This window comes from Carcharhinus amblyrhynchos, chromosome 1 (assembly GCF_965287045.1).
Source record: "Carcharhinus amblyrhynchos chromosome 1, sCarAmb.v2.hapA, whole genome shotgun sequence".
In the NCBI taxonomy this organism is placed as follows: Eukaryota; Metazoa; Chordata; class Chondrichthyes; order Carcharhiniformes; family Carcharhinidae; genus Carcharhinus; species Carcharhinus amblyrhynchos.
The window spans coordinates 96618904-96637146 of NC_137324.1; the positions used below are offsets into that span (position 1 = coordinate 96618904).

Consider the following 18243-nt stretch of genomic DNA (forward strand, 5'->3'; position numbering starts at 1 on the left):
TTCCCTCCAATTCCTCTCTGTGTTTGCTATCCACTTGGTGCCTAATTGGATGCCGACTGCGCATAAAATGGCCAACCTCAATTGTACTGTTGCAGTGGAATACAGCAACAAAATGAATCCCAGGAACTTGACACACATAAAAATCGGGCCTCCAGGAGGGAGGGAATCAAATTCAGAGGTATCAGCAGCAGTACCAAAGAAGCTACTTCATTATGTTAAAAGCTAATCATTAAACTGAAGGGAACTATTTATCAAGTTTGTACAATATTGCCAACTGAAACAAATTAAAACCTAAGTGAAAGTAGCATTGTTTTATATGGTCAACTTAGTCTGCAGCTTTTTTTTTTATTATTTCTGTACCCAGAAGATAAATTTTCCAGTTGCTCTCTCTCTCTCTCTCTCACACACACACACACACACACACACACACACACACACACACACACACACACACACACACACACACACACACACACACAGTGGCATAACTAGTTGGATAAACTATGATCAATTAAATGAATCTGAACCCGAAAACAAAGCTGCTTTGGAACTACTGGATATAGCTCAATTTGTCCCAGTTAAATTTTACCTGTCGCAATCTTTCACTGAAGTGGCATTTTAATTAATTTTGGTTTGATTTATTCTTGTCACATGTATTAACATGCAAGAAACAATATTTTTCACTATATGATATACAGACAAAAATATCATTCGTAGAGAAGGAAACAAGAGAGTACAGAATGCAGTGTTACAGTCAGAGCTAGGGTGTAGAGAAAGATCAAAGTAAGTAAGTCCATTCAAAAGTCTGACAGCGGCAGGGAAGAAGTGTTCTTGAGTCGTTTGGTACGTGTTCTCAGATTTTTGTATCTTTCAAGTGAAGAGGGTGGGAGAGAATGCGTAGGGTTCTTAATTATGCTGGCTGCTTTGCCGAGGCAGCGGGAAGTATAGACACAGTCAATGGATGGGAGGCTGGTTTGCGTGATGGATTGGGCTACATTGTCAACCTTTTTTATTTCCTTGTGGTCTTGGGCAGAGCAGGGATCATATCAAGTTATGATACAATCAGAATGCTTTCTATCATGCGTCTGTAAAAATTGGTGAGAGTAGTAGCTGACATGCTAAATTTCCTTACTCTTCTAAGAAGGTAGTTGTGTTAGTAGGCTTTCTTAACTATAGTGTCGGAATGGGGGGACCAGGACAGATTGTTGATGATCTGGACATCTAAAAACTTGAAGCTCTTGATCCTTTCTACTTTATCTCCATTGATGTAGACAAAGGCATGCTCTCCTTTACGCTTCCTGAAATCGATGATAATCTCCTTTGTTTTGTTGACATTGAGGGAGAGATTATTGTTGCTGCACCAGTTCACTAGATTCTCTATCTCATTCCTGTATTCTATCTCATCACTTTTTGAGATCCGACCTACTACGGTGGTGTCATCAGCAAGTTGAAAATCAACTTGGAGGGGAATTTGGCCACACAGTCAAGTAATGGGCTGAGAACTTAGCCTTGTGGGACACTGGTGTTGAGGATGATCATGGAGGAAGCATTGTTGCCTATCCTTACTGACTGTGGTCTGTGAATTAGGAAGTTCAGGATCCAGTCGCAGAGGAGGGTGACGAGGCCCAGGCCATAGAGTTTGGAGATGAGTTTCATGGGAATAATAGTGTTGAAGACTGAGCTGTAGTCAATAAGCAGGAGTCTGACATAGGTGTCCTTGTTATCTAGATGTTCCAGGGTTGAGTGCAGGGCCAAGGAAATGGCATCTGTTGTGGACCTGTTGCAGCAGTAGGCAAACTGTACTGGATCCAGGTAGTCCGGGAGACTGGAATTGACTCATGCCATGATTAGCCTTTTGAAGCACTTCATAATAATGGATGTCAGAGCCACTGGCTGATAGTCATTAAGGGACACTGCTTTGTTTTTCTTGGGTACCAGGATGATGGTCATCTTCTTAAAGCAGATAAGGACCTCAGATTGTTGTAACACTATACTCGTGGATCAGGTTTTTCCAGTTCTTGTTTAGAGAGCATTTCTCTTTGGGGTGAAATTTCAGGTACAAGGAGATACACCCCTGATTCCAACAGTATTTCCAGCTCTGGGATACAGTGAAGATGGGTTTTCCAGCCTCTACCCACGAACTGCTTAGTTGAATTGATTAATAAGAACATAAGAACTAGGAGCAGGAGTAGGCCATCTGGTCCCTCGAGTCTGCTCTGCCATTCAATAAGATTATGGCTAATATTTTCATGGACTCAGCTCCACATACCCACCTACTCACCATAACCCTTAGTTCCTTTACTGTTCAAAAATTTATCTATCCTTGCCTTAAAAAGGTAGCCTCAACTGCTTCACTGGGCAGAGAGTTCCACAGATTCACAACCCTTTGTGTGAAGAAATTCCTCCTCAACTCAATCCTAAATCTGCTCCCCCTTATTTTGAGGCTATGCCCCCTAGTTCTAGTTTCCCCATCAGTAGAAACAACTTCTACCTTATCTATTCCCTTCATAATCTTGTATGTTTCTATAAGATCTCCCCTCATTCTTCTGAATTCCAATGAATATTGCCCCAGTCTACTCAGTCTCTCCTTATAAGCCAAACCATTCAACTCCAGAATCAACCTAGTGAATCTATTCTGCACCCCCTCCAGTGCCAGTATATCCTTTCTCAACTAAGGAGACCAAAACTGTACACAATACTCCAGGTGTGGTCTCACCAGCATCTTATACAGCTGCTACATAACCTCGCTGTTTTTAACAAAGTAATAAAGGACAAAATTCCATTTGCCTTCTTAATTACCTGCTGCACCTGTAAAACAATTCCTTGAGATTCTGCACAAGGTCACTGTGTCTTACTTTGTTATATACCACAATTTTACAGAAGGAGGAATTACTGAGTTTTCAGGTGAAAATTGAAACGACTTGAAGCTTCAATTTTTACATCAAATGTATATGTCTCCAGGAATATTTGGGCCTATGAAAAAAAGGAAAGCAAGTAATTATGTTGACTTTTCTTTTCAGTAACAATGTGAGAAAAAATTACTGTAACGGATTTTTTAATTGACATGAGGAACACTAGAAAGCAGTATTTATTGCCCATCCCTGGTTAACTATGGAACTAGAGTCACCTATACAGTATACAATGCCAAACCTACTAACTCATAAATTACGAGACAATCATGAATTTCTATTTTCTTTTCAAACCTAGACCAGTAGAGTTTGATGGCTGATTTACTAATCTCATTATGCTTATATAATTTCTAACAAGTCAGTGATTTGAACCATTGCAGTCTTTGTGGTGTAGGTACATCCACAATACTGTTAGGAATAAAGTTCAATGATTTTGACCCAGTGATTGCAATAAAGTTACATGGAGGGTGTTGTGTGGCATTGAGAGGTGGGTGCTTAAGATAGTGATATTTCCATCCTCCATGAGAAAAACAGCCCCTCAGTATCTACCCTGTCAGACTCCCTCAGAATCTTATGTTTCAATAAGATTACCTAAAGGCCCAACCTGCTCCACCTTTCCTCATAAGATGACCACTAATCCCAAGGTTCAGTTCAGTAAGCCTTCTCTAAACTGTTTCCAATGCATATATGCGCCTCCTAAGTAAGGTGACCAAACTGTACACAGTGTGGCCTTATCAATGCTCTGTGCAGTTATAGTCAGACTCCCCCACTTTTATACCGTATCCCCTTGAGATAAAGGCCAGCATTGAGTTTGCCTTCTCAATTACCTGCTGTATCTGCATGCCGACCTTTTGCATTTCATGGACAAGGCCACCCAGGTCTCTCTGTGCTGCAGCATTCTTGCCAATATGGAGAGCCTCACATTTTCCCATACTGTATTCCATCTGCCAATTTTTTGCTCACACTCAACCTAGCTATAACCCTTGGCAGATACTTTCTATCCTCCTCACAACTTGCATCCCAACTTGTCTTCATATCATCAGCAAATTTGGCCACAATGATCCATTTATCCCAACTTAGTTTCCTGTTTGTTAGCCACTTCTCTATCTGTGCTAATATACTGAGCTCTTATCTTTTTGTAGGAACCTTTTATGTGGCACTTTTAACAAATGCCTTTTGGAAATCCTAGTACAATATCTGTTGGCTCCTCTTTTATCTCCCTGCTTGTTACATCCTCAAAGAACGCTAATAAATTTGTCATGTACTCTTTCCCTTTCAAGAAACCGTGTCTCCCTATTAAATCATAATGCTATCCCATCTTCACTGCCAAAAAAATCCTGGCCTATGGAATAAAAGAAAAGATGGCAATATGGATACGAAGTTGTCTGAGTTGTAGAAAGAGAGTTTTGGACTGGAGGAATGTATACATTGGGATTCGCTAGTTTTCGGTGCTTGGACCGCTACTTTTCGACCACATTAAGGACCTAAAGTTGGATGTACAGGACACAATTTTAAAATTTGCAGCTGACATAAAATTTTAAAGTATTGTGAATTGTGTAAAGAGTTCATAGTGGATTGTTTAATAGACAGGATGCAGGGATCAATGGGATATTTTCATCTCAGCTATTTACAAACTACATAAATAAATTGGACACATAAAACAATAGTAGTCCATATACATTTGCCCATGACACAGAATTAGGTGAGAATATGAGGAGGACACAAAGAGGCTGCAGTGGGATATAGACATGTTAAGTGAATGGACAGTGAGGTGGCAGATGGAGTATAGGGTGGGCAGACTGTCAGGATATTCACTTTGATGGCAGTCTCCTGGCTTAAAAGATAATAGTCTCACAGTCGTGGTTAACTTTGTTAATCATTGCCTGGTGTTAATCAGGAACCCAATCTGGCATGGCAATCTCTGTCACATTTATTGCAGAGGAAGATAATGGGCTGAGAAGGTACCAGGTTTGCTGGCTTGTTTTATTTCGTATCTCTTCTTGGCCCGTTGAATAGTACTTCACTTTGGTAATGAGAACAGAAAGCCAGCATCTTTTTTTTGAAATGTCAAGTTTCTAAGTGTTGATGTTAAGCGGCGCAGTGGTTAGCACTGCTGCCTCAAAATACCTGGGACATGGGTTTGATTCCAAGCTTCGGTCACTGTCTGTGTTGAGTTTGCACATTCTCCCCAAGTCTGCATGGGATTCCTCCAGGTGCTCCGGTTTCCTTTGACAGTCCAAAGATGTGTGGCTTGGGTGGTTGATCATGCTAAATTGCCCTTTAGTGTCGGGGGACTAGCTAGGGTAAATGCATGGGGATAGGGCCAAGGTGTGGTTTAATCGGTGTAGACTCTGGGCCAAATGGCCTCCTCCTGCACTGTAGGATTCTATGATTCAAAGAAACTTGCATGTTAGCAATTTTTGCAGGACTGCAAGAATAAGGAAGTCTCACAACAATTGTACAGGTCTTTGGCAGGACTGGAGCACTGAGTAGTTTTGATTTTCATACTTAAAGAAAGATGTAGTTTCATTTGAGGTGGTACGCCAAAGATTCATTAGAGTGGTTCCTGGGATGAGACTGTGATGCGAGGCTGAGTAATTTGTCCTATACTCCCTGGCATTCAGAAGAGATAAATTCATTGAAATATGCAAAATGTGAAGGCACCTGACACAGTTGTTTTCCCTTGCCTGGGGAATCTAGGACACAGGCACCCCCTCAGGAAAAGAGGTCAATCGTTTATAACTGAGACAAAGAACTGTCTTTACTCAAGGGGTTGGGGTTGTGGATCTTTGGAATTCTCTACCCCAGGGATGAAGGGAGATGGCAGGAAAGTAGAGCTGAGGCAAAAGATCAACCATGATCACATTGAATGGTGAGCCAGCCTCAAGGGGCAATGTGGTCTACTTTTTCTTTCTCTTATGGTGAATATCAAGAGGACATGGGCCAGTGGAATGGACAGAGACATAGCAGATGCAGTTTAATGTAGAGAAATGTGAATTGAAGTATTTTAGAAGAATGTGAAACGGCAATGTAAAATAAAGGTACAATTCAAAATGGGCTGCAAGAACAGAAACCAGGGAGTAGATGTGCACAACTTATAAATACAGAGCAAGTTAAGGACATAGTTAAAAAGGCATTCAGTACTGTGGGCTTTATAAATGGATTACAAAAGCAAGGAAATTATGACAAACTTTTATAAAACATTGGTTTGGCCTCAGCTGGAGTATTATTTGCAATTCTGAGCACCACATTTTAGGAAGGATGTGAAGACTTTAGAGAGGGTGTTGAAAAATGTATGAGAATGAGGGACTAGTGGGGCTACGGTCATGTCAATAGAGTAGAGAAGCTGGAACTCTTCTCCTTTACAGAAAAGAAGGTTATAAGGAGATTTGCCAGGTCTAAGCAGAGTAAATAAAAGCTGTTTCAATTGATGGAAGACTGGAGAACCAAAGGACAGCAACATAAGGTGATTGGCAACAGAAGCATTGGATATAAGGAAAAGACTTTTTGCACAGTAGGAATTAGGATTTGGAATGACCTGCCTGAGAAATGATGGAGGCAGATTCAATTGTGCCTTTTTAAAAGGAATGGGATGAGCACGGAAGAAGGAAACAATTGCAGGGCTATAGGTAAAGGGCAAGGAGTAGAACTGGCTGAATTGCTGCTGCAGGGAGTCAGCTTAAACAGAACAAACCAAATTATTTCCTTCTGCATTGGAACCATTCTATGATTCTATTCTACATGTTTTCAGTATTTGAAAATATTTCTGTCATCTCATTTCCTCATTGCAAAGTGTCATTAGAGTGCTCCTTTTAAACATTTAATTTAAAGGGGTAAGACATGACAGCGATTTGCTTCTCTTGCTCCATGTGGCTGATTGGGGACAGTTCCAGCATGTGTGCAGGAAGCATCTCCATCTACAGCCCCTGGAAGCTTGAGTTTCAGAGCAGAGCTGGAACGGCAGCTGAAGACACAAGAGCATCCACGAGTAGGAGAGTATCGTGGATAGCACATATAGAGAGGTGGGCACTCTGCAGGCAAGAAGGAAATGGGTGACTCCCAGACAGAGCAAGAGGTAGTACAGAAATCTCCTATGGCCATTCCCCTGCAAAACAGATATACTGCTTTGGATACTGTTGAGAAGAATGACCTCTCTGGGGAAAGCAATAGCAGCCAAACTCATTGCACCATGATTGGTTCTGCTGCAGAAGGGAGGGATAAAAAATGTGCCAGTCCAATAGTTATAGGGATTCAATTGTAAGGGGAATAGATGGGCATTTCTGAGGCCGCAGACAAGACTCCAGGACGGTATGTTGCCTTCCTGGTGCTAGGGTCAAGGATGCATCTGAGCGGCTGCAGGACATTCTGAAGGGGAGGGCAAACAGCCAGTGGTTGTAGTACATGTTATACAAATGACAGGTTTAAAAAAAAGGGATGAGGTCCTAAAAGCAGAATACAGGGAGCTAAGAAGAAAGTTAAGAAATCAGACCTCAAAGGTAATGATCTCAGGATTACTACCGATGCTCCGTGCTAGTCAGAGTAGAAATGCAGAATATATCGGATAAATATGTGGCTGAAGGGATGGTGTTGGGGTAGGGTTTCAGATTCCTAGGGCTTGGGGAGGTGGAACCTATACAAATTGGACAGATTACACCTGGGCACGACTGGGACTAATGTCCTGGGGAATGTTTGCCAGACCGCTTGGGGAAGGTTTAAACTATGTTCTCCCTGGAAAGACGGAGGGTGAGGGGCGACCTAATGGAGGTGTATAAAATTGTGAAGGGCATAGAAAGGGTGAACAGTGGGAAACTTTTTCCCTGGTCAGAGGTGACGAACACAAGGGGTCACAGGTTCAAGGTGAGGGAGGCAAGGTTTAACACAGATGTCAGAGGGATGTATTTTACACAGAGGGTGGTGTGGGCCTGGAATGCACTGCCAGGCAAGGTGGTAGAGGCGGACACGCTGGGATCGTTTAAGACTTATCTGGATAGCCACATGAACAGGCTGGGAATGGAGGGATACAAATGAATAGTCTAGTTGGAAGTGTGAGCGGCGCAGGCTTTGAGGGCCGAAGGGCCTGTTTCCTGTGCTGTATTGTTCTTTGTTCTTTGATAGGCAAAGAAACCAAGGACATATTTCAAACAGGGCTACAGAGAAAAATACTGGGATCAAGACAAACACTTAAAAAGACAAGCTTAAAGGCTCGGTACCTTAATGTGCGGAGCATTTGCAATAAAGGGAATGAACTGATTGCGCAGGTAGATATAAACATGTATGATATAATTGGGATTACGGAGACATGACTGCAGGGTGACCAGGGGTTGGAATTGAATGTCCCAGGGTATTCAATATTTAGGAAGGACAGGCTTAAAGAAAAGGTGGTGGAGTGGCACTGCTGGTTAAAGAGGAAATTAACACGATAGTGAGGAAGGATATTGGCTCTGACAACGTGTAGTCTATATGGGTAGAGTTGAGATATACCAAGGGGCAAAAAACATTAGTGGGTGTCATATATAGACCCCTAAACTGCAGTAGTGATGTTGGGAATGGAATTAAACATGAAATTAGTGATCATCGGTGATTTTAATCTGCACATAAATTGGACAAATCAAATTGGCCACAATGCTGTAGAGGAGGAATTCTTGGAGTATATACAGGATAGTTTTCTTGACCAGTGTGTGGAAGAACCAGCTAGAGAGCAGGCCATCTTAGACTGGGTACTGTGTAATGAGAAAGGAATCATTGCCAATCTAGCTGTACAAGACCCCTTAGGGATGAGCGACCAAAGCGTGATAGATTTTCTTATTAAGGTGGAGAGTGAAGTAGTTGATTTGGAGACTAGGGTGCTGAATCTTAATAAAGGAAACTATGAGGATATGAGGCATAAGTTGGCCTTGATAGATTTTGATTTGATTTATTATTGTCACATGTATTAACATACAGTGAAAAGTATTTTTTCTTGCGGGCTATACAAACAAAACATACCATTCATAGAGAAGGAAATGAGAGAGTGCAGAATGTAGTGTTACAGTCATAGCTAAGCTGTAGAGAAAAATCAACTTAATATAAGGTAAGTCCATTCAAAAATCTGAGAGCGGCAGGGGAGAAGTTGTTCTTGAGTTGGTTGGTACATGAGAAACTGTTCTTGAGTTGGTTGGTACATTTGGGGAGAGTTACTTAAAGGGATGACAGTGGATAGACAATGGTAAACATTCAAGGAATGCATTGGCGAATTGCAGCAACTATTTATTCCTGTCTGGCACAAAAGTAAAATGGATGAGAAGGCCAATCCGTGGCTTACAAAAATTGATTGGCCAAGAAAAATGATAGGTTTGAGGATTGGGAGCAGTTTAGAATTCAGCAAAGAAGGACCAAGGGATTGATTAAGAAGGGAAAATACAGTATGAAAGCAAGCTTGCAGGGAACGTAAAGACTGACACTAAGAGTTTCTAAAGATATGTGAAGAGAAAGAGGTTGGTGAAGACAACTGTACATCCACTGCATACAGAAACGGGAGAATGTATAATAGAAGACAAAGAAATGGCCAAGCAGCTGAATACACACTTTGGCTCTTTCTTCCCAGAAGAGGATGCAAATCAGATGACAGATATGTTGGAGAATGAAAGACTTAGTGAGAGGAAAGAACTGAGGGAGATCAATATTCGTAGAGAAATGGTACTGGGATAGAAGGTGGATAAGTCCCCGGGGTCTGATGATCTGCATCCCAGAGTACTTAAGGAAGTAGTTCTTGAAATAGTGGATGCATGGGTGGTCATCTTCCAAGATTCCAGGGACCCTGGAACAGTCCCTGCAGATTGGAGGGTAGCGGATGTCACCCCAATATTCAAAAAGGGAGATAGGGAGATAGAGAGAAAGTAGGGAATTAAAGATCGGTAGTGGGGAAAATCTCAAATCCATTATCAAGGACTTTATAGCAGAGCATTTAGAAAGTAGTGGCAGGATCAGACAGAGTCAGCATGGATTTATGAAGAGGAAATCATGCTTGAAAAATCTGTTGGAACTAGTAAAGTTGACAAAGGGAACCAGTAGATGTGGTATATTTGGACTTTTAGAAGGCATTTGACAAAGTCCCGCACGAGATTATCGTGCAAGATTAAAGCGCATGGGATTGGACGAAGTGAATTGAGACAGATAAAAAACTGGTTGGCAGAGAGGAAACAAAGAGTAGGAATTAATGGGTGCTTTTCAAATTGGCAGGCAGTAACTAGTGGGGTGCCACCAGGATTGGTGCTGGAACCCCAACTATTCACAATATATATTAGTGATTTGGATGAGGGAACAAAATGTAACATCTCAAAGTTTGCAAATGATACCAAGTTGGGTGAGAGGGTGACGAGGATGCAGAGATTCTTCAGAATGATCTAGACAGATTGGGTGAGTGGGCTAATCAATGGCAGATGCAGTATAATTTGGATAAGTGACAGCTTATTCATTTTGGAAGCAAAAACAGAAGTTTTTGTACCTGAATGGCTGTAAATTAGGAGAAAGGAGTGTGCAGTGGGACCTGGGTATCCTTGTGCACCGGTCACTGAAGGTAAGCATGCAGGTGCAGCAGACAGCAAAGAGGGCAAATCGCATGTTGGCCTTCATTGTAAGAGGTTTCGAGTACAGGAGCAGGGATGTGTTGTTGCAGCTATACAGGACTTTAATGAGGCCACACCTAGAGTATTGTCTGCAGTTTTGGTCTCCTTTTCTGAAGAAGGATGTTTTTGCTCTCAAGGGAGTGCAGCGAAGGTTTACCAGGCTGATTCCTGGGATGGCAGGACTAATGTATGAGGAGAGATTGACTAGTTAGGATTGTTTTCGCAGGAGTTCAAATGAATGAGGGGGGGGATTTCGTAGAGACTTATGAAATTCTAACAATTCTAGTCAGGATGTTCCCGATGGTGGGGAGAGTCCAGGACCTGGGGTCACAGTCTGAAGATTCAGGGTAGGCCATTCAGGACGGTGGTGAAGAGACACTTCTTCATTCAAAGAGTGATGAGCCTGTGGAATTCATTACCAAAGGAAGTAGTTGATGCCAAAACATTGAATACACTCAAGAGGTTGGGGCACTTGTGGCAAATGGAATCAAAGGTTATGGGGGGAAAGCAGGATTAGGCTACTGAGTTCTATGATCATCCATGATCTTAATAAATGGCAGAACAGGCTCGAAGGGCCAAATGGCCTCCTCCTCCTCCTCTCTTCTATGTTTCCTTCCTGAAAGGGCAGTCAAACAGTGATCAAGGAGTATAGATTATGATTAGCAACTGAAATTTCCCCCAACCCCACAGCTCCATAATGTATCAGTGCTCTGATATTACAGAAGCCAAACTTCTAGAGGTAAAATTTAACCTCAACTTTCTGACCTAAATTCAGCTTTAGTAGGCCATTGGGCAGACAGCAGTGCAGTTGTGTAAACCAAAACGAACAGAGTGGAGTTAGCTGGCTGTGAGGATTATATTACAAATATAACCTCTGAAATCTAGGTACATTGACATTTTAATTAAAATGGAACAAGTTGATTTGCATACCCATTGCATTATGAAGTGATCTGATTCTTAATCAATCTCATGATTGTGCAAGTGATCAAGTTTTCCTTTTATCTTGTAAGCTGATTTGCTTATGTTGTCTTTCTGTCTTGCTATCAAACAGTGGCTCGGAAGCACTCCTGTACCATTTAAATGAGCTAAAGGGGATGGCTATGTGGAAACAGAAATACCAACCTTTAGGGTTAGATGTGCCAGCCGTAGAAGGTATTTTCTAAATGTCTTTAAGCTTTTAAATGCTGAATATCATTTAAGTTTTACAAAGTATCTGACCATTATGCTAAAGCAATATTTAAAAAGTATTGGTGAGAATTAAAAATTGCAGAATTGTTTAACTTGAGCATTGCTTAAAAAGTGAGACATGTTGCCTAAGCTATTTATCTTGCATTTATCTGGACAAACGCAGCACCAAATTTCAAACAATCGACATTATGCTACAGGAAAACGTCTTGCTGATTGGTAAGCAACTTGACTCTGTACGAATGTAACACGTTATCTGCCAGCAAAAGCAATATGTTCAAGCCTGTCCCTTTTTTGAATTGCCCAGGAGCTTGAGGAGCCTACAGATTTCATTGTTTTCACCGTGACAATGCTTCAGCCAGTCAGGATCATCTTGCCATCCTGTCAGCGCCATTTTCTCCTCTAGTTTAAATTGTTGTGATTGTTTGAAGTTTTGCATTCTTGTGTTAGTCTGATGAGTGCAAGATGGAAAGCTTTGACAGAATGTCTCACTTTTTAGCAAATTTTCTTAAGTCTTTATTCATAGCAATGTTTTCATAACATTTTATGCAGAATTCTGTTGTCTAAAATAGATATTTTTAATATTTTGAACAATGTTTGTGAGGATTGACTAATTCAGTAGTTTTTTTAAATATATGTACTTAAAGTGCCGTATATTCATGAATTTTATGAATTACAATAACGGGCTGTTATTTAATTTATTATTTCCACAACTGGCTAACTTTATTGCAGATATTGTTGATTCATTCTTGGCTTTGAGGTATTTATTATATACCAACAAAACACAGAGCAAATTAGCTTCAGCAGCCTGCTCACAGAACTTTGCCAGTGCTTCTCCCTATCCTTGGTATCATCACATGTTGCAATCAGTGGTGCTAAACCTGGGGTCATTTGCTGTCCCTTACAATCTCCTTTACACACCCGAGCAATTAGTGCTAAGAAAAGGAATCTTTCAGTTTAGGAATCAAGCCTGTAACTCAGTGTCTTGCTGCTGGCATATTAGCACACCACCAAATCAGCTCATGATTAAATATGCTTTTGTCAGTACTTGGTTTAAATAAATAATTTGTTTTCTTTCACAGATGCTATAAATGCTGTGGGAACATTTATATTGAAAGCAAATGAATTGTTACAGTAAGTACAATTTTTTTGTGTACAGAATTTGTTTCACCAAAAACAAGTGAAAAGTACAATTGAGCAACAATTGCAAGTGAATGCTGAAACATATGAAAACTGGATGTCCTGAAAAGGTGGCTACCTGTAGCTGAAAGCCACAGTTCAGGATGCAGCAAATTATTATGGATGACATAATAAATGAGTACATTACTGTTAGGTAGAAGTATAATTAAATACTCTCCTTTTCTCCACATATGTGGTTTATATTTTAAAAGAACTTCTGCTCTTTAAAAGTACCTGCATAGGGTGGCACTGCTGCCTCAGTGTCTGGGACCCAGGTTCAGTTCCAGCCTCGGGTCACTCTGTGGCATTTGCACATTCTCCCTGTGACTGCCTGGGTTTCCTCTGGGTGCTCTGGTTTTTCCCCCCTAAGACCAAAGATGTGCAGGTTAGGTTGATTGCCCTTGCTAAAATTCACCCTAGTGTCAGGGGATTAACAGGGTAAATATGTGGGTTAATGGGGATAGGGCCTGGGTGGGATTGCGGTCAGTGTAGACTCAATGGGCTGAAAGGCCTCCTTCTGCACTGTAGTGATTCCATGATTCGTAGTACCCCCAAGAAATTTTGAGATCTCAAATTGAGTGAAGACATTGATTCCTTCCAGTCAATAAATAAACAGTTTGAAATAATGTAGATTTTTTTTTTGTAATACTTCTACCTTTTATGAGTAACGTTTCAACATTAGCCACTGGGCCATGATTTTGCAGTTAGCAGGGAACAAATGACACCAGCCATTCATTAAACTTGCACTTGTCCATACACTTGTTATTTTTGACTGAAACTTGCAGTGAATAGAAATCCATTTTGGTGTAGCATTCTCTACAAAGGATCTGGGACCCATGTGAACAGAACAAGCCGCTCCGTAAACCCAGAATTAATCAGATTGAAAAGCCCTTACATCAAGCATGCAAATTCTGAACCAGAAATTATAAATTACAATAGTTAATTCAATCCAAATCATACAATGAAAACAAATTCAAGAGAGGGAAAGGAAGGTGATATTGAGAGAATTGAAAGACAAAGAGAAAGTTAAAGAAAAGAATTCTTAAGTATTACGTAAGTAACGTGACTTTGTGTCCTTCAGTGATTTAATGCAGGTTCTCGTGCCAAGAAATTGCTATAGCAAAACTTGTGTCAAAGTAGGGCAAAACTTTCCTGATTCTGCAGTTGACTGCACATACGTGGTTTCTGGAATTTGTTGTCCAGTTTAATGCTTGTAGTCTCACTTGTCTTCCCTTCAAAATCTAGGTACTAAGTTCTCTTAGAAGTTAGTATTTAAGGACGTTTTCTTGAAAATCCAAATGAGGTTAGGTTTAAAACTTAATGAATTTTAAAAGAAACATTTGAAAATTTTGCAACAGTTGCTCTGAATTCTTTTCCATTGAGCAGTGGCAGAGTGAAAATAGGCATTCAAGGGAAGTGATGAGGCAGATTCATTGATGAGGGAGAGGTAATGAAATAATATTGTCACTGGACTAGGAATCCAGAGATTTCAGGTAATGCGCTGGGGATCCGGCTTCAAATCAGACTATGGAAGATGGTGAAACCATTGCTAATTGACATAAAAACCCATCTGGTTCTCCTGTAGGGAAGGCAATTTGCCATCCTTGTCCTTATCCTTACTTATCCCATCCTTATTTGCCTATATGCAACTCCAGGTCCACAGCAATGTGGTTGACTCTTAAATGCCATCTGAAATGGCCTAGCAAGCCAAAGAACAATACAGCACAGGAACAGGCCCTTTGGCCCTCCAAGCCTGCGCCGTTCATGAGCTCAACTAGATCATTCGTTTGTATCCCTCTATTCCCAGTCTAATGGCTATCGAGATAAGTCTTAAATGATCCCAGCGTGTCTGCCACAACCACCTTGCTTGGCTGTGCATTCCAGGCTCCCACCACCCTCTGTGTAATATACATTCCCCTGATATCTGTGTTGAACCTTGCCCCCTCACCTTGAACTTGTTCACTCAGTTCAAGGGCAATTAGGGATGGGCAATAAATGCCCAGCCAGAGATGGCCGTATCCTAGAAATGTCTGCATTCCATGAACAAATAAAAAAAATCCATATCTTGTAGATAAATAATGAAGTGCAGCAGAGGAGAAAAGATATTATTAGCATAGTAAGAAATGAGGGAATTTTTGTGTGTGCTTCAATACCTGGGGTACATCTTAAAGACAGTTTAAGAAGTGCTTAGAAATGTTGAAAGCAAAATTTGCAAAAGTCTAATGTGTACACATGTTTTAGGAATCATTTGTGAATTCAAAGAACAAAGAAAATTACAGCACAGGAACAGGCTCTTTGGCCCTCCAAGCCTGCACTGACCACGCTGCTTGACTTAACTAAAACCCCCTATGCTTCCGGGGATCATATCCCTCTATTCACATCTTGTTCATGTACTTGTGAAGGCGCCCCTTAAAAGTCACTACCGTATCCACTTCCGCTACCTCCCCCGGCAACGAGCTCTAGGCAGTCACCACTCTGTGTAAAAAATCTGCTTCATACATCTGTTTTAAAACTTGCACCTCGCACCTTAAACCTATGCCCCCGAATAATTGACTCTTCCACCCTGGGAAAAAGCTTTTGGCAATCCACTCTGTCCATACCTCTCATAATCTTGTAGATTTCTATCAGGTCTCCCCTCAACCTCCGTCGCTCCAGTGAGAACAACCAAGTTTCTCCAACCTCTCCTCATAGCTAATGCCCTCCATACCAGACAACATCCTGGTAAATCTTTTCTGTACCCTCTCCAAAGCCTCCACATCTTCTGGCAGTGTGGCGACCAGAATTGAACATTATATTCCAAGTGCGGCCTAAGTAAGGTTCTGTAAAGCGTCAACATGACTTGCCAATTTTTAAACTCAGTACCCTGGCCGATGAAGGCAAGCATGCCGTATGCCTTCTTGACTACCTGCTCCACCTGCATTTCAGTGACCTGTATACCTGTTCACCCAGATCCCTTTGCCTATCAATACTCCTAAGGATTCTGCCATTTACTATATATTTCCTATCTATACTAGACCTTCCAAAATGCATTGTCACATTTGTCCGCATTAAACTCCATCTGCCATCTCTCTGCCCAAGTCTGCAACTGATCTATATCCTGCTGTATTCTCTGATGGTCCTCATCACTATTCACAAATCAACCAACCTTTGTGTCGTCTGCAAACTTACTAATCAATCCAGTTACATTTTCCCAAGATCATTTATATATATATTACAAACAGCAAAGGTCCCAGCACTGATCCCTGAGGAACACCACTTGTCACATCCCTGCATTCAGAAATGCACCTTCCACTGCAACCCTCTGTCTTCTTTGACCAAGCCAGTTTTGTATCCACCTTGCCAGCTCACCTCTGATCCCATCCAACTTCAGCTTCTGCATCAGTCTGCCATGAGGGACCTTGTCAAAGGCCTTACTGAAGTCCATGTAGACAACATCCACTGCCCTACCCTCATCAATCATCTTCATCATTTCCTCGAAAAACTTGATCAAGTTCGTGAGACATGACCACCCCTTCACAAAACCATGTTGCCTCTCACTAATACGTCCATTTATTTCCAAGTGGGAATAAATCCTTCTTGAAGGATCCTGTCCAATAATTTCCCTACCACTGATGTAAGGCTCGTCGGCCTGTGATTACCTGGATTATTCTTGCTACCCTTCTTAAACAAAGGAACAACATTGGCTATTCTCCAATCCTCTGGTTTCTTCCCTGTAAAAAGTCTGACAACACCAGGTTTAAATCCAACCAATTTATTTGATAGTAAACTCGCAAGCTTTCGGGGTTTGCCCCTTTGTATTTGCCTGACGAAGGGGCAAACTTGCTTAAGTTTCTTTCTACTTTCCTTGTATTCCATACTTGCTTCATGTGTCCCTAGCCTCCTAGCTTTGACAAATGCTTCCTTTTTCTCTTTGACTAGCTCACAATATTTCTCATTATCCAAGGTTCCCAAAGCTTGCCATAATTATTCTTCATCCTTACAGGAATGTACCGGTCCTGATTCCCTATCAACTTGCACTTGAAAGCCTCCCACATGCCAGATGTTGATTGGCCCTCAAACACCTGCTCCCAATCTACATTCTGCAGTTCTTGCCTAATATTGTCCTTCAGTAGCTGAAGGATCTACACTACTTTTTCTTCTGAAAGAGGAGGCTTGAATTTTAGTCCATTTCCCTCCCTGCGTATTTAATGAAAGAAAATGTATATAGGAGGAAGCTTGAAAGCTCCACAACATTAAGTCTAATGTGAATTCTTACTCTAAAGTAGACCAAAATCTCTCACCTCCCTGTCCCAGCTCTAACAATAATATTCCACCAAATAGACTCATCATCAAGATTAAATAATTTACGAATTAATTCCAAGTGTGCATCTAGCATTTTCATTGAATCTTATTTTATGCTATTCCTCACTTTGGCGCCCCTCGCTATAATGGTCCACCTTTTATGATATAAAAGTGTGGACCACTTGTCACTGTCCTCCGAATTTAAACTGTCGTTATTGCTATTCCCATAAAGCAGTGCTATACTATGTCAAAAACAATGAAACTATTAATGACATTTTGAATACAATCATTGCAAACAAATTTGATGTTGATATTAGAATGGCTTGTTCTTTTTCAGAGTTATAGACAGTAGTATGAAAAGCTTCAAGGCATTTTTCCGATGGCTATATGCAGGTGAACAGAATCTCATTTACTTCACTTCCTATTTATTTAAAACCTTTTTTATGTTATTGTAATTTCAAATGTTGCTTCATCTATGGGTCCATGATGTAAATCCAGACAAAATATGGAATGAACAATGAGCTGTTGAGCAGAAGAGTCTAATTCGGCATTATTGAACAAAATTAAGCAGATCATGCACGTTGTCAGGGCGATTTAAGAGGGGTACCAACCATAGATATATCTAATGTTGCTTAATGCAGAGTTGAAAATAAGTTCACTGTATTACCCTTTACGCTGATAGAAATTGTCAACAGAAGTAGAACATTGTCAGAAGTTGATAAGATTTATTTTTAAAACTGATTTTGTGGAATTCTGCTCTGTCTCGTTAAATATCTACTAAGCCATCAGTTATCTCATGAAAAACTTGATTATGGGTCATCACTGGCTAAAACATTATGGATGTTATTTATTTGGGCTTCCAGAAGACATTCAGTGACGTTCCATGTAAGAGACAGTTAAGAAAAGTGGAAGCCGATGGTAGCGGAAGCAATCTTTTGAGATGGATAGTGAATGGTTTAGGAGGTAGGAAACATTGAGTAGGGACAATGAGTATGCACCCCAATTGAAAGGGTGTGACGTCTCCCCTAAGGGTCTGAACTGGGGCTTTACCTTTTCTGTCCATTTAAAAATAATTAGATTATGAA

General features: G+C 40.9%; 1 protein-coding gene across 3 annotated transcripts in view; it reads left to right on the plus strand.

Moving 5' to 3' along the window:
* The window catches only part of anapc4 (anaphase promoting complex subunit 4), a 98827-nt gene that overhangs the window by 43283 nt on the left and 37301 nt on the right, over positions 1-18243 (plus strand). For all 3 annotated transcript variants that reach the window (XM_080189285.1, XM_080189295.1, XM_080189276.1), the window contains exons 15-17: positions 11565-11665; positions 12781-12832; positions 17496-17551. In XM_080189285.1, coding sequence (XP_080045411.1) covers positions 11565-11665; positions 12781-12832; positions 17496-17551 — 209 coding nt within the window. The remainder of the gene's footprint in view (positions 1-11564; positions 11666-12780; positions 12833-17495; positions 17552-18243) is intronic.